Source organism: Bactrocera dorsalis, chromosome 4, assembly GCF_023373825.1.
Source record: "Bactrocera dorsalis isolate Fly_Bdor chromosome 4, ASM2337382v1, whole genome shotgun sequence".
Classification (NCBI taxonomy): Eukaryota; Metazoa; Arthropoda; class Insecta; order Diptera; family Tephritidae; genus Bactrocera; species Bactrocera dorsalis.
In genome coordinates this window covers 32,220,501-32,234,294 of record NC_064306.1, presented here as the reverse complement: position 1 = coordinate 32,234,294, position 13,794 = coordinate 32,220,501, and the positions used below count along the sequence as shown (strand labels likewise).

The following is a 13,794-nucleotide window of genomic DNA, read 5'->3' as shown; positions in this document are numbered from 1 at the left end:
TAATTAATGACATAAACTAGTCCATTTCGAACTAGTTTATTCCAGTCACAAATGTAAATAAAAAGTTTCGAAATTTTCTAGTTTGAAACTATTACGTATATTTTCTATTCAAATGGCTCTTTTACTACGCGCTTCTCACGAAATGTAGCTGGGAGCCTTTTCATTCCTTACTAAAACTTGAGTTTCAATATGAAATAGTTCATCCGAAGCCACCCGTTCGCAATATAAACAGAAAAACTTCCTTTTGAATAATCAAATAGTTAAAAGCAGGCTACTAAACTAGTCATTCTTATCATCTGAGGCTGTTTTAATCTTTTCATTGGGGGTGTTTTTTCACGTGGCAGGTCCTAAACCCTGCGCACAACCCTGAAGAGTGATATTTCGACACTGTCACTTCTTCTAGCCTTCAAAAGGGTGTATTTTGGCTAGCCAGAGTATAACTGGTCTAAGATAGGAAGTCAATAGCAGCTTGAGCCATATGTAAAATAATCGTTTCTGGCTACTCCCAAATGAATGGCGCTCTGAGAACTTTTCTTACTTGTGTGAACTTCTACATATGGCTCAATGCTCACTAGTCATTTCTGAAGTTATAAAATTTCGTGTCTCGAACAAGCGTCTAATCTGGGAGTCTTGAATACCAACAGAAAAAGATAATAGAAATTCGGCCTCGACAACAAATAACCGAATGACTTTATGCTGGTACTCGATGAACGTTCAAGCTTAAACCCTTGTGCTCCAGACCTTTGATAACTCTCATATGAATATAGCCCCACAACTCTCGGTTGGAGCACTTTGTTTATTTCCGTTACCTGCGTAATGCCGGCATCGTTTCCAACACGACTTGTTGTTATTATGTTGTCATGCACAACTAACGGTTTTATAACAAGTCCCCATAACAGTACACTGACAACAAACAAACAACATAGTCGAAATATACAGAGTTTTTCACGCTGCCAGTTCGAAAACGAAACGAAATTTGAAGCAAAAACTCAAAAACGTCAAATATTGAATTTATAAAAAAAGTGTTAAAAATTTTTCGTAAACAATTTTAAAATTGTAGTATATTTTGTTTTTGTAAGTATGCTACGGGAGGATGATATACGCAATGCGGCAGCGCGACGTCGAAACTTGCTGTTTCTCACACAACGGTTTCTTGCCGACAATGGCTTCTATCAAGCGGCTGAGGCGTTAAAGAACGAGGCACGTCTGCCAGCCGAGGAATATGAGCTATGCGACAATATTGACTTGGATAGCATTTACTTGGAATACGCCAGCTATTATCACCTGAAATTCGGAAAGTATCCGAAAATTGTGCGCAAGTTAAAGCCCACCGTGAAGTTGGAGGTGAATGCGAAAACTAAATCGAAGACGAAGAACACGCTAACGCACACGACCAGTGCAACGCAGGCTGAGCTACCGCCAGCTGAGCCACTAACGAATCCAGGTGATTTAGAGCTGACCGTTAAGAAAGTGGAGAGCTTGAGTTCGATTGGCAGCGCTAGCACCATAGTGGCGAGCAGCAGCACTGGCAATATAGGTGGCGAAGAGAATCGTGGATCAGCGCTTATACGTCTGCAAGAGATCGAACACCCGGCTGGGGCTGTTGCCGCAGCTGATGGACTGCTGAATCAGCAGGACTGGCAGAATCTGGCGGAGCTCGTAAAGACGACAATAATGCGTGATGAACTCAAGCTCACTTGGACGGATATGTGTGGGAATGCGAGCGCCGTGGAAATTGTTAAGGAGGCTGTGCTCACGCCACTCAAATATCCGCAGCTCTTTGCGAACGGTTTGCGTCCATGGAAGTCGGTGCTGCTGCATGGCCCACCCGGCAGCGGCAAGACATTGCTTGCGAAAATACTCTACGCCGAAACGCGCAATCAGGTGACTTTCTTCAATGTCACCAGCAGTGTGGTGGTGTCCAAGTGGCGTGGTGAGTCCGAGAAAATAATGCGTATACTCTTTCACATGGCACAAAAGCATGCGCCTTCGATTATTTTCTTCGACGAAATCGAGGGCTTAACATCGCGTCGTGACCGTCCGAGCGACCATGAGTCATCGAAACGTTTCAAGAATGAACTGCTGCAGCTGTTAGATGGCATGGAACAGCAAATGAGTAGTGTATTTGTGCTGGCAAGCAGCAATCTGCCGTGGGATATTGATGATGCTTTTCTGCGGCGTTTCGAAAAGAAACTTTTGGTACAACTACCAAACGCTATAGAACGCGCTTTACTCATCGGCAAGCAGCTGCCCATAATGCTGGCGGTGACGAAAGAGCAAATAGAATTGTTGGTGCGCATCTCAGAGCATTTCACGGGCGATGAAATACGTTTGGCCTGCAAAGAGATCGCCATGCAAATGATTAGACGTGCAACGCGTGTTTCTAGAGCAGATGAGAAGAAGGAGGAAGCGGTGTCACTGCAACAAGCTTTCGAGCAAATCAAGCCGTTGAGTCTGAAGTTGATGAAACGTCATCTGCAGTGGCAAGACGGGCATGGCTCGTAAGCAAAAGCAGGTGTAGGAGTTTTTTCAGGCTTTACTATATTTGTCTACCATATTTATTTTGGATAATTATTGCAATAAAAACTTCTAATTTAATATATTTCTGTTTTTTAAATTGTAATGTTAACATTGTTGATATACGTATGTACATATGTTATGCAACAGCTCCAGGGATAAAAAGTAAGGAAATGTATAAGGAACTTTCAAATTGATTCTTAGGGGTAAGTAGCCGATTTGGAGAAATATTGAAAATAGTTCGGAGTAATAATAATAGTTTCATTTACTAGAAGATACAAGATCTCGAGATCTCGGTGGTCCCGCTGCCACAAATGGGAGACAACCGTCTGTAACCAGCGGTTACAGTGAACTGTGTATAGCTCATCCTGGATAGGAAGCTTTCATGGATGCCAAAAAGACATCGAGTGCCTTATGCTTCTTTAGAGGAGCCATCGGCAAAGAGGAGTCATTTGCAAAAGTGATCCTCTGGCTCTACGACATCAAAGTCAAGCCCATTATGTTCTATGGAGTATTTATGTAGTGGAGGGCTCTAAAAAAACCACAGTTGGAAGGAAACTTGAGCGTTCAACGGGTGCCACTCATCAGCATGCGTGGTGCACTAAGGTCCACTCCATCAATGACACTTAACGCCACCGTGCACATAATGCATGTAGACATTGTAGAAAGGTGTATGGCTGCGAGAGTTGCTATCAGACTCAGGTTCTGGGTTCCTAAAAGAACACGTGTCTTAATACTCGGAAATCCTCACACACTTTGACTTCATACCGGATCACTTAGATTATGGACACAAAATCGAACTCTGACGGTTCCTTCTCTGCCCACATACCGACGAGGGAGTTGTGGGTGGGAAAAAGCGGTTGTAGGGGAGGGAATTGAGCTTCTTTCCCGACGTGTCAAAGCTTGGTGGGAAGGTTGGTGGAGGGGTTTACTGTAAGGAGCTCTCTATCCACTCCAGCTTCAGACTTTTTGACTATTTCAGAGTTTTCTAAGCCGATGTTGCAGTCATTAAGGTAACAGTAAGTAACCATACAGATAGCATGGCGGCAATACTAGCTTTTAACTTATTAACTGTGCGTTCATGGTTGGCTAAGGCGTGCCAAACCTCGCTATCAACAGCATCGAGTCTTTTTGTGACAAGACTGCTACGGTTGCCAGGCCACTGCGGAAACGCAGAAAATTAGAAAGCTGATGAGATAGGAAGGAAATGCATCCTAGAACTGCTATCAGTAGAATGGAAGTGGGTCGGTGCTTCTGTATCTTGACCAGCGCTATAAGTAGAATGGGAGTGGCTCGTTCCTCCAGTACCGTCTTCTGTTCTACTACTAACTAGCTGGTTTTTGTGGGAGCTAAGCCAGCGTTGGGCCACCATCGGTAAATGCAAAAGCCTTTGGCTCAAGATCGATTGCAAGAGATCTGATGATATCTTTGCCCTCAGTAAAGTAAATCTCTCCCTATTTGTAGTGGCAACTAAACATTTTGCTAATTTATAAGTTTGGATAGTTCATATTTTCTATGGCTTCACGAAGGCCTACATATAGCAGTCCACGTTCAATCTCTAGATCAGCCGCCTAAGCTCATTACTTCGGAATAAAAAATGATTCTTCAATATTTCTAACTATTATACTCGTACAACTTTATATAAACAAACAAACGAGTGTGAGCTCTGCACTCTCGCTACCTGTTTTCACGCAGCGTAATTCTCATACTGAAAAATTTATAAAGTTCAGGACTTCAGAGTAGCGCGAAACCGGAGCCAGCAGGTCAAACGGAAATTTTTATAAACACAATATATATACAAACATATTTCTATATGTAAATGTATATGAAGTTACACGAATTGGAAGCAAGAGCAAAGTCAATAAATGCTGCTAATTTAAAGTTTGCGCCAAGCTACCATGCATTTTCCCTGTTTATACGCTCCCCCTTTTCCTCGATCTGCCGTGTGCGTCGCTGCTATTTCACTTTGCGTCGCCTGAATGAAAGTTGGAATATTTCATAACTTTTATGCATAAATTGTATTTTATGCTGAGACATGAACACATACAAACACCACGCTGGCATGCATAGACACACAGCTGTGTAAATTGCACGCATATGTGTGAGTGCGAAGAACTTTTTTAAATGTATGTAAATTTCAGTTTGCGAAAATGTTGCGCCTAAATTGTTTTCAATTCAATTCACATGAGCACGTCACGCACACATCAACAAACACTCTCACCCACACGCACATTTATGTATGTGTTCTCACATTTGAGAGGATACTCTGCATGTGTGTGTTGTTGTGTGCCATCAAGGCGTTAATAAAGTGTGTGTGTGTGTGTGTGTTGTCGAATTGCAATCAATGTGCCACAAACATCGTTAGATGCCCATTTGTGCCGCACATGAATGACTTTGTAAATGCTGCGGATACTTAAGGTAATGTCTTTTTGAACTGAACTTTTCAAATTTCATTTTGTGCGCCATGCAACGCAGTATCGAACTGTAAATTCGCTTGGATGCGTGAACGTGAACGTGAGAAGTTTCAAAGAAAATAAATTATGCTCACAGAGACAATTACTTTCGTGTTGATTACAGGGCATAACGGTGCTTGTGGTAATCGTGATTGCCGCTTTGAGTGATTGTGCGATTTGCGAATTTTGGGGAGCTTGCGGGATATGACACTAATTTAGTGTTGATTGCGAGTGGTTCAAAACAGTCGTCGTTGACAGTTAGTCCAAAAAATGGAGAGTTTTAGGTTTTTATATGCTTGCTGTTCTCTACTTCATTATTATGTAGCCTAATTTCAGGCGCTATTTTATAATTTCATTTCGTTGGTAATGTTTTGTACTTTTCAACCGGTTAAATACAATAATGGGTTAAATATAATAAAATATATTTAGTGTACACAATATCAAGACTGGTCTTTTCTAATTCTTGCTAGTCACGTTGTATGGTATAAACAACATTCAATTCGAATTAAGTTTATCTAAAAAGGAATAAAGATATTTTAAAAAGACTTTTAATCGGGCAGTTTGAATGGCTGATATTTGCCACAGTGGTTTGTTCTGAAAAATGTAGTCGGAAATTAAAGCATTGCCTCAGATAACGATCCAATCTAAATTTTGTGGATTTATTTTGTCAAAGAAAAAAGGTTTTGCACTTGGACTTAATTTTGATCAGTCAGTTTATATGGCAACTATACCTTATAATGGTCTTATCTTCACAAAAAGTTGGGATATTATAACTATTCCTCGTACAATAATCTGTAGCAAATTTCGTGAAGTTATCTTGTCAAAAAAAAAGTTTTCTACATAATTATGTACTTAGTTTTGATTGTTCAGTTTATATGGCAGCTATATCTTATAATGATCCGATCTGAACAATGTTTTCGGAATTTGTAATTACGTCTCAGATAATAATCCATACAAAGAGTTTTCTTGTAAAATAAAAAAGTTCTTCATACAAGGACTTGGTTATGATCCATTGGCTCGTATGACAGCTATATTCTATAATGGTCCGATCTGTACAAAATTTTCGGATATTCTAACTATGATTCGGACAATAATCTGTACAAAATTGTGGGGAGTTATCTCGTCAAATAAAAAAAATTTCCATACAATGGCTTAGGTTTGATCGATCAAGTTGTTTGCAGCTATAACGTATGGTAACCCGATCTAAACAATTTGTTTAGAGATAGCAGCATTGATCGGTCAGGTTGTAGGGCATCAGTTGCTATAGTGATCTGATGTCAATGATATCGACAAATAAGCAGCTTCTTGGGAAGAAAAGGACGTTTGCACAATTTAAGATCGATATCTCTAAGAGAGAGACTAGTTCGTATATATACAGACAGACAAACGGACGTGACGAAACGGGCGTATATTCTTGATAAAGTTTCCCACGTTTCCCTCTCATCTAACGAGAGCTGCATTTTCTTAAACTCCAGATTAGCTGAGGTAGCACCAAATTTAGTTCTGGATCTAATTTTAAAAGTCTTTCTTAAAAGGTTATGATCGTACATCCCTCAGATGACTTGACAGGAGTTGTTTTTCGGTCTGTATTCTAAAGTAGAGTAGACGTCAGTCAAAAGGGCCTGGATCAGTTGAGCAAATGGCTAGCTTAAAAGCCAACTCAGTGATCATAGCTGCAGCTGCGAGCTCACTTTATTGAATAGTCATGATCGCGGGATATCTTAATCACATTTTAGTAAAGAAATCTAGGACGAATAATATATAATATATGCATAGTATAACTAGAGACTTTTGACTCACTTAATAATAACCTGAAATATTCTTCGTTACTCGAGTTCTATAAAATAAGTATATTGAAAAATTAATGACAATAAAATTAGTACTACCTGCCAGTGGTGCGTCGTCGTGCGCCGGCGATCGTCATGCGTGATATATAACGCCGTATACGTCCGCTTGAACGCCGTTGACCCGACGCTGATCGTACACTATACTCGGTTGCGGTCGAACTGCGTCTATCGATCGGTATGACATCGGAGCACATTGACGACGATAAAATCGAGGCGGTGGAACGTCGCTTGCCGCCCGTGAATGTGCCACCACCACTAGACGAAGTTGTGGTAGCTGACGAATCGGAGCGCGAGAAGAGCGATGAACGTTTACTGCGCGTACCCGACGGGCATACAGCATCTTGTATATTGCTGTAGAACTCCTCCGTTTCACGATCATATGAATCTGGATCGTGATCATCATCGTCGCCTGCCTCTTCACCATCCTCATCGTGTGCGTCGGTAACAGCGCCCTCATCGTCCGTACCCACCAGCGTATCGGTGGCAAGTGTGGCGGCGCGCCGCGGTGGAAAACGACGACTACCTGTCAAACTGCGTGCGCTGCTGGTAGCTGCGGGTAATTGACCGTTTGTGCCGCTGGCAGCGTACGCATGTGCCGCATCAATGCCGCCGCCACTAGCGTTTGCGTCAGCCGTTGCGTCCAACTGCGATCTAGCGCTGTTATACAACTCACTGCTGGCAGTTTCATAATCGGTGGACGTGCGCGTACGACCGCTGCTGAGCGAGCGATAGTGTGAGGCCGAGCTATGGCTATGGCTATCCGGTGAGGTGGGACGCGAGTTGGCGCTCAGTGTTTGCTGATGCTGCAACAGATGTCGCTGTTGCTGTTGCTGATGTTGGTGGTGGTGATGATGGTGCGCTTTGTGGTGGGAGCTGCGTCGTGTCTGCGGTGTTTCGTGCTCATTGTCATCACTTTCGCCGCCACCGACGCTGCCGCTAAAAGTTACTTCGTGGTATTTGAGTGATTTCGAAGATTTGCGGCGCGTCTGTAGTACGGACGAGCGTCGCGGTGTCTCCTCCAGCTCATCGCCGGATGTTATCGTTCTGACGGCATCGTAAGTGCCGTTGCTGCTGGTGGTGGCGTCCGCGTGTTGTATGCTCGGCACGGCGCTGCCGTTTGTGAGTGGCGTTGTGGGCAGCGGTTTTTCACGGTATTCGCCTGATGTTGTTGGCACTATTGTAATTGTTGTTGGGTGGGATTCTGTTGTGGTGGTGTTTGTTGACGCTGGGGGTAACGCCTGGTTCGGTGTGGCTGGTGGGAGTTGTAGTGGACGTGGTCGTCGTCTCCGCCAGGGGAACGCACGTATAAATGCAAAAAAGATGAATAGTGTGGCAATCATAGCCGCTGGAGCATTTTGTTATCACTAATCACTACCGGGAGTATATTATTCGTATCGGTTGGTTCGTTTTTTTCGTAAGTTTCACTATAAGCACTGATTTGTATGTATTTTTTGTGATTAAAATTTTGATTCAAGTCAATTTGGTTGTACTATAGGTTTTGATTCAGTTCACTAATTGAAGAAATTCATAATATTTATGTAATATTTGTATATATTTGGGTTCTTCAGTTTGCATTTGAAGCATTTTAAAAAGAAGAGCAAGCCACGCGAAGTTAATTTCTTTATGGATTATCGAAAATTTTATGATAATTTTAAATATATTTTCCTAAAAGTGTTTGAAAAAAAAAATTTGATAACACATTCGAAATATTTTAATAGCCTAGGCTTATACTAAACGGCTTATTTAGTGGCCACCAGAAAATTTTAGGTCAAGTACCAGTATTTATATTGCTTTTCCAAACTTTGGCTTTAATAATCTGATTTTTTAATTTGTCTAAGCGCGATCACATTATATATTGTGACAAAAAAGCACCCGGAAATTGTAATAAAATTCCCCGAGTAGAAGACATTTTATGGAAATATATTTTGATAAGTTAGTAGGACTGTCCTTAATTACTATGCCAAATATGAGCGCCATCTGTTAGCCAGTTTCTTTACAGAAGGTGCTTAAGTCGGCACACTTCAGTAGTGTGTTGCCATTTTTACAATAAGCACAAATACCGAAAAAAGAATATGTCTCATATTTTGTATTTCTAACTAAATTTTGTTGGTGGGTTGGCGGAATCAATGCGAATATTGGAAAAGGCTTACGGCGATTCAGTTTTATCAAAAAAAAAAAGTAGTATAAAGCCTTCAAAGACGGTCGAGAGATCGTTGAAGACATGCCTCATACTGGACGACCTTCTGTCTTTTCAATTGATGGAACCATTAAAAAAGTGAAGAATATAATAGTTGAAAACTATAGAGAGGTTGAAAGAGAACTCGACATTTTGGTGGATATTTTGGGTATAAACGTGTTCTTGCGCGATTCGTCCCGATAAAGCAGACTTTTTTTCCAAAAAGAGTACCGTAAACAGGTAATTTTTGACATGCTTAATGCCACATTCATGAAGAGCATCATAACTGCCGATGAGACATGAGTTTCTGAGTTTGTCATGCAAACAAATCAACAATCATCGGAATTGAGGGAAAGAAACGAGACGAAACAAGAAAAAATATGTCAAAGCCGCTCAAATATAAAGGTCATAATTGTTTTTTTTTCAATATTCATGGTTGGGTGCTTAATGTGTTTATTTTGGAGGGACAGACGGTCAATAAGGAGTTCTATTTGGCCTTATTGAGGCATTTGCATGAGAACATTTATCGAAACTGGCCGGAATTGTGGAAGAACAATTCATGGATTTTACATGATGATAATGTAGCTTCGCATCGATCCACGATTGTTACCGATATTAAAGCAAAACGCAATGAATACCATCGGTCAAACACTATATTCAACAGATTTGGCTACGTGTGATTTTTTCTTGTTCCCCAAACGAAAATTGCCGCTCCGTGGAACCCCTTTTTGATTCGATAAAGCCGAAATTGAAGCAAATGGGCTGAAATGGGAAAGCGTTTACGGTTCTTTACTGTCAACGGCGTTTCACGCTGTTGAAGACCAATTGTCGAAAATATCGACAGCAGTGTGGAAATGTGCATGTAACTACTAGCTTTTAGTGTGATTCACATGGCCACATTACTACATAAGTGTTCTAACTGGGCCCACGCGCGGTGCGGCTAAAGCGTTTGTCTAAGTTGCAGGGAGGAATATGAGGAAAAAAATCTGGACACTTTGTTCGTCACTGTCGCCAAGATAAGCTGTGAAGTACCTCGATTGAGTAGATATAAGCCGGTTCAATAACAATATGACTGGCTCTATGCGCTTTGTAGATATATGATGGGCATTTTGATTCATACCTAGAATTTCTTGGTATCGCAACGGACAGGCATCTTTAGTTGTTAAAGTGACATTATTCATGCCCTTATGAAATATCAGACTATTTACCTAACCTAATCTAAGTTTAAATAATGTGTTTTAAATTTAATTATAGTTGAGTAGTTATAAGAAGTTGATTGAACAAGGAAAATTACAAGAAATATAGTAAGCATGAAAATTAATTGAACTTAGCGAGGCACTGATTTAAAAAAAAAATTGCTTCATTTTATGAAATTAATATTTAAGAATAATTTTTTCAGTGGAAAGTTAAAGTATACTCCATAAATTTGGGGTTTTCAAAATGGTATTTTAACTTGTAATAAAAACTAATTGTATTTATTTGCGCTTGATTATGTCCTCCAGAGGATTGTACAAAAAGTATCGCGAATTTTCAGTTGATTACGTGTTTTCGATTATCGATTGTTTTGTTGCGTTATATTGATATTCATATGCCTTACTTAAGTTAACAACGGTCGGCTATTTGAAATTCTCCGATTATATGAATTGTAGGAAATGTTAATAGATCTCCTATGTACTAGTTAGTCATTTATATCTATGTTTTTTAAACTACTCTCAAAATTCTTTCGAAAACTACTAAATTCAATAAATATATAAAAAATTAATATTTCTGCAGAAGTTGATTTTGATAAAAACATTTTTCTTGCTTAAAAAGCTTAAATATATACAAACATAAATACATATTCATACATATATGTATGCTATGCATAGCCGTATTTATTTATTCTCTTGCGCTAGTGCGAAAAAAATAAATTCCCCAGCCGCCACCCACATTACATTAATCCATCGTCACTTGCCACCTTCAAGTTGGACGAGGCGTATTTGTGACGTGATGATATACGTACTTATGGTATACATGTATACTTATACAAGAGAAATTGAACGACATATTTACATCTGAAGGCTAATTTCAAGCTAATGCGCTCAACTAGTTTATTTGCTAATTAAAATACCAACTAATTTACAAGTCAGTAAATAGGTAAACAAAAAAGTGATATAGACATACACATATTTATATGTACGTATATAAATATGTGTGTGTTTGAGTAGGCAAAATGGAAAATAATATAAGAAACCAAATTAATATAAACAAATGTGCGTTGGAAGTCAAATGCGTACGCATAATCATATATGTTGGAGTGTGTGTGTGTCTGTTGAGACAAAAGTAAATATTTTCATGCCTAAAGTTGTAAATATGTATTATGTGTATGCCGCTAATTAATTAAATTGTAGTCGCCAGTGATTGTGGGTGCTAGTTTTGTGTGTCTTTGTACATACTCTGTGTATATATGTTTATATTTATACACACAGGTGTTTTTGAGTACTACTACATTAAGTGAATGAAGGAGAATAGAAGAAGAAAACACAATTTTTTCACATTAGTACCTTGATGATGTTTTTTACTAACACACATATGTTTGCGTATATGTATTACATTTCTATATAAATTAGGGTGGGTCAAAAAAAAATTGACTGTTTTGCTTTAAGCTTACTCTGAAAAATTGGTTGATAGACACCTCTAAGGAAGGCTCAGCAAGTATTAGCTTTTAATTGTAACGGTAAGGTCCGAAGCCTATAAAAAAAACCAATTCCCCGGTGAATCTACCCGTTACAATTAAGAGCTCATACTAGGAGATCCACTCTTAGTGGTGTGTAGAAACCAATATTTCATATCAAAGTTTCAATAATGTTTGAATGCATGAAAAATATTTTTTGAGCCACCCTAATATTTACATATACACATATAAACTTTCTAACGGGTGATTTTTTTGAGGTTAGGATTTTCATGCATTAGTATTTGACAGATCACGTGGGATTTCAGACATGGTGTCAAAGAGAAAGATGCTCAGTATGCTTTGACATTTCATCATGAATAGACTTACTAACGAGCAACGCTTGCAAATCATTGAATTTTATTACCAAAATCAGTGTTCGGTTCGAAATGTGTTTCGCGCGCGTGTTTTGTTCAGCGATGAGGCTCATTTCTGGTTGAATGGCTACGTAAATAAGCAAAATTGCCGCATTTGGGGTGAAGAGCAACCAGAAGCCGTTCAAGAACTGCCCATGCATCCCGAAAAATGCACTGTTTGGTGTGGTTTGTACGCTGGTGGAATCATTGGACCGTATTTTTTCAAAGATGCTGTTGGACGCAACGTTACGGTGAATGGCGATCGCTATCGTTCGATGCTAACAAACTTTTTGTTGCCAAAAATGGAAGAACTGAACTTGGTTGACATGTGGTTTCAACAAGATGGCGCTACATGCCACACAGCTCGCGATTCTATGGCCATTTTGAGGGAAAACTTCGGACAACAATTCATCTCAAGAAATGGACCCGTAAGTTGGCCACCAAGATCATGCGATTTAACGCCTTTAGACTATTTTTTGTGGGGGCTTCGTCAAGTCTAAAGTCTACAGAAATAAGCCAGCAACTATTCCAGCTTTGGAAGACAACATTTCCGAAGAAATTCGGGCTATTCCGGCCGAAATGCTCGAAAAAGTTGCCCAAAATTGGACTTTCCGAATGGACCACCTAAGACGCAGCCGCGGTCAACATTTAAATGAAATTATCTTCAAAAAGTAAATGTCATGAACCAATCTAACGTTTCAAATAAAGAACCGATGAGATTTTGCAAATTTTATGCGTTTTTTTTTTAAAAAAAAGTTATCAAGCTCTTAAAACATCACCCTTTAGCTTCTGGAATATAGTCTCTTTTGCCTTCAAAAAAAAAATGTTCTGACAAATAGTAGTTTTTCTGTACCTTCTGCACTCTCCACTCTCTCTACTGTGGCGCTACAATTTCCCATTCAAATTCATTAACTCGCTGCTCTTTTCTAATGTTGATTACTTAATTATGCGCTATTATTGCGTATAATGTGAAAATAACTAAAGTAAATAGATAACTAACAAAATCTGGTTAATGCTTTGCTAAAACAACAAAAACATGCAACAGCAGCTATTAAGTTGAGCTTCCATGGCAATTAATTTGAATGCAAAATGCACAAAAAATAATTAGTTTATTAAACTCTGCATACACACACACACACATTTCTGAACATATACAAAATCAAAATTTTGTATGTGTGTGTGCTTAGCTCTGACGCTAACGGCTTTAAATTCATTAATTAAGTGTTGTGTAGGGTTGCGAGTGCCTTCCTCTTACGTCCAGCAGTGTCTATGTCGCGCTGCTGTTGCTGGACAAATTTTCTGTTTACATTTGTAATTTAATTTGAATGAATATTACAACTTTCGCTTTAATCCAGCGCTGGTTTGTTTGCTTGCGCTTGTCAAAAGCGAAGCAGTGGAGAGCGCTCAGATTTATTATAAAATTAAGGTATACTAAATTTTTTTTAACTGTTAATTGTATATAAGTACAACATTAATTCCTTTAATTTTCCGTTTTGAAGAATAATTTTCAAATAAATTTTTTTTGCAACAGAAATTGTTATTTCAAAAGCAGATTGAATGCAGTAAAGAGAACTTTTGGCATAAAAAATCAAACAGAAAAAGTATTTTTTTTTTCATTTTTATTCTTTTCCTGAGTCATAACTATGAATTCGTAGAAAATCTTCTTTGGTAAGCAAAAACTATGCGCCTAAAAGTTAAACAAAGGTTTATTATGACTTTCTAGCCTTTACAGATG

General features: G+C 39.1%; 2 protein-coding genes across 16 annotated transcripts in view; one reads left to right on the top strand and one right to left on the bottom strand.

Annotated features, from left to right (window-relative positions):
- The window catches only part of LOC105224085 (cAMP-specific 3',5'-cyclic phosphodiesterase), a 686,633-nt gene that overhangs the window by 96,307 nt on the left and 576,532 nt on the right, over window positions 1-13,794 (bottom strand). For 3 of the 15 annotated variants that reach the window (XM_029549358.2, XM_049456787.1, XM_049456788.1), the window contains exon 2: window positions 6,857-8,328. The exons of the other annotated variants lie outside the window; for them this stretch is intronic. In XM_029549358.2, coding sequence (XP_029405218.2) covers window positions 6,857-8,157 — 1,301 coding nt within the window. In that variant the 5' untranslated portion in view covers window positions 8,158-8,328. The remainder of the gene's footprint in view (window positions 1-6,856; window positions 8,329-13,794) is intronic. 15 annotated transcript variants of the gene reach the window in all.
- On the top strand, window positions 419-2,569 carry LOC105224084 (katanin p60 ATPase-containing subunit A-like 2). Its single transcript, XM_011202059.4, has one exon. The coding sequence runs from the start codon at window positions 1,081-1,083 to the stop codon at window positions 2,503-2,505; it is 1,425 nt and encodes a 474-aa protein (XP_011200361.2). The 5' UTR covers window positions 419-1,080; the 3' UTR covers window positions 2,506-2,569.

Bases quoted from the DNA above. Each gene is read 5' to 3' on its own strand.
- LOC105224084 (XM_011202059.4), top strand. From the start codon at position 1,081: ATGCTACGGGAGGATGATATACGCAATGCGGCAGCGCGACGTCGAAAC.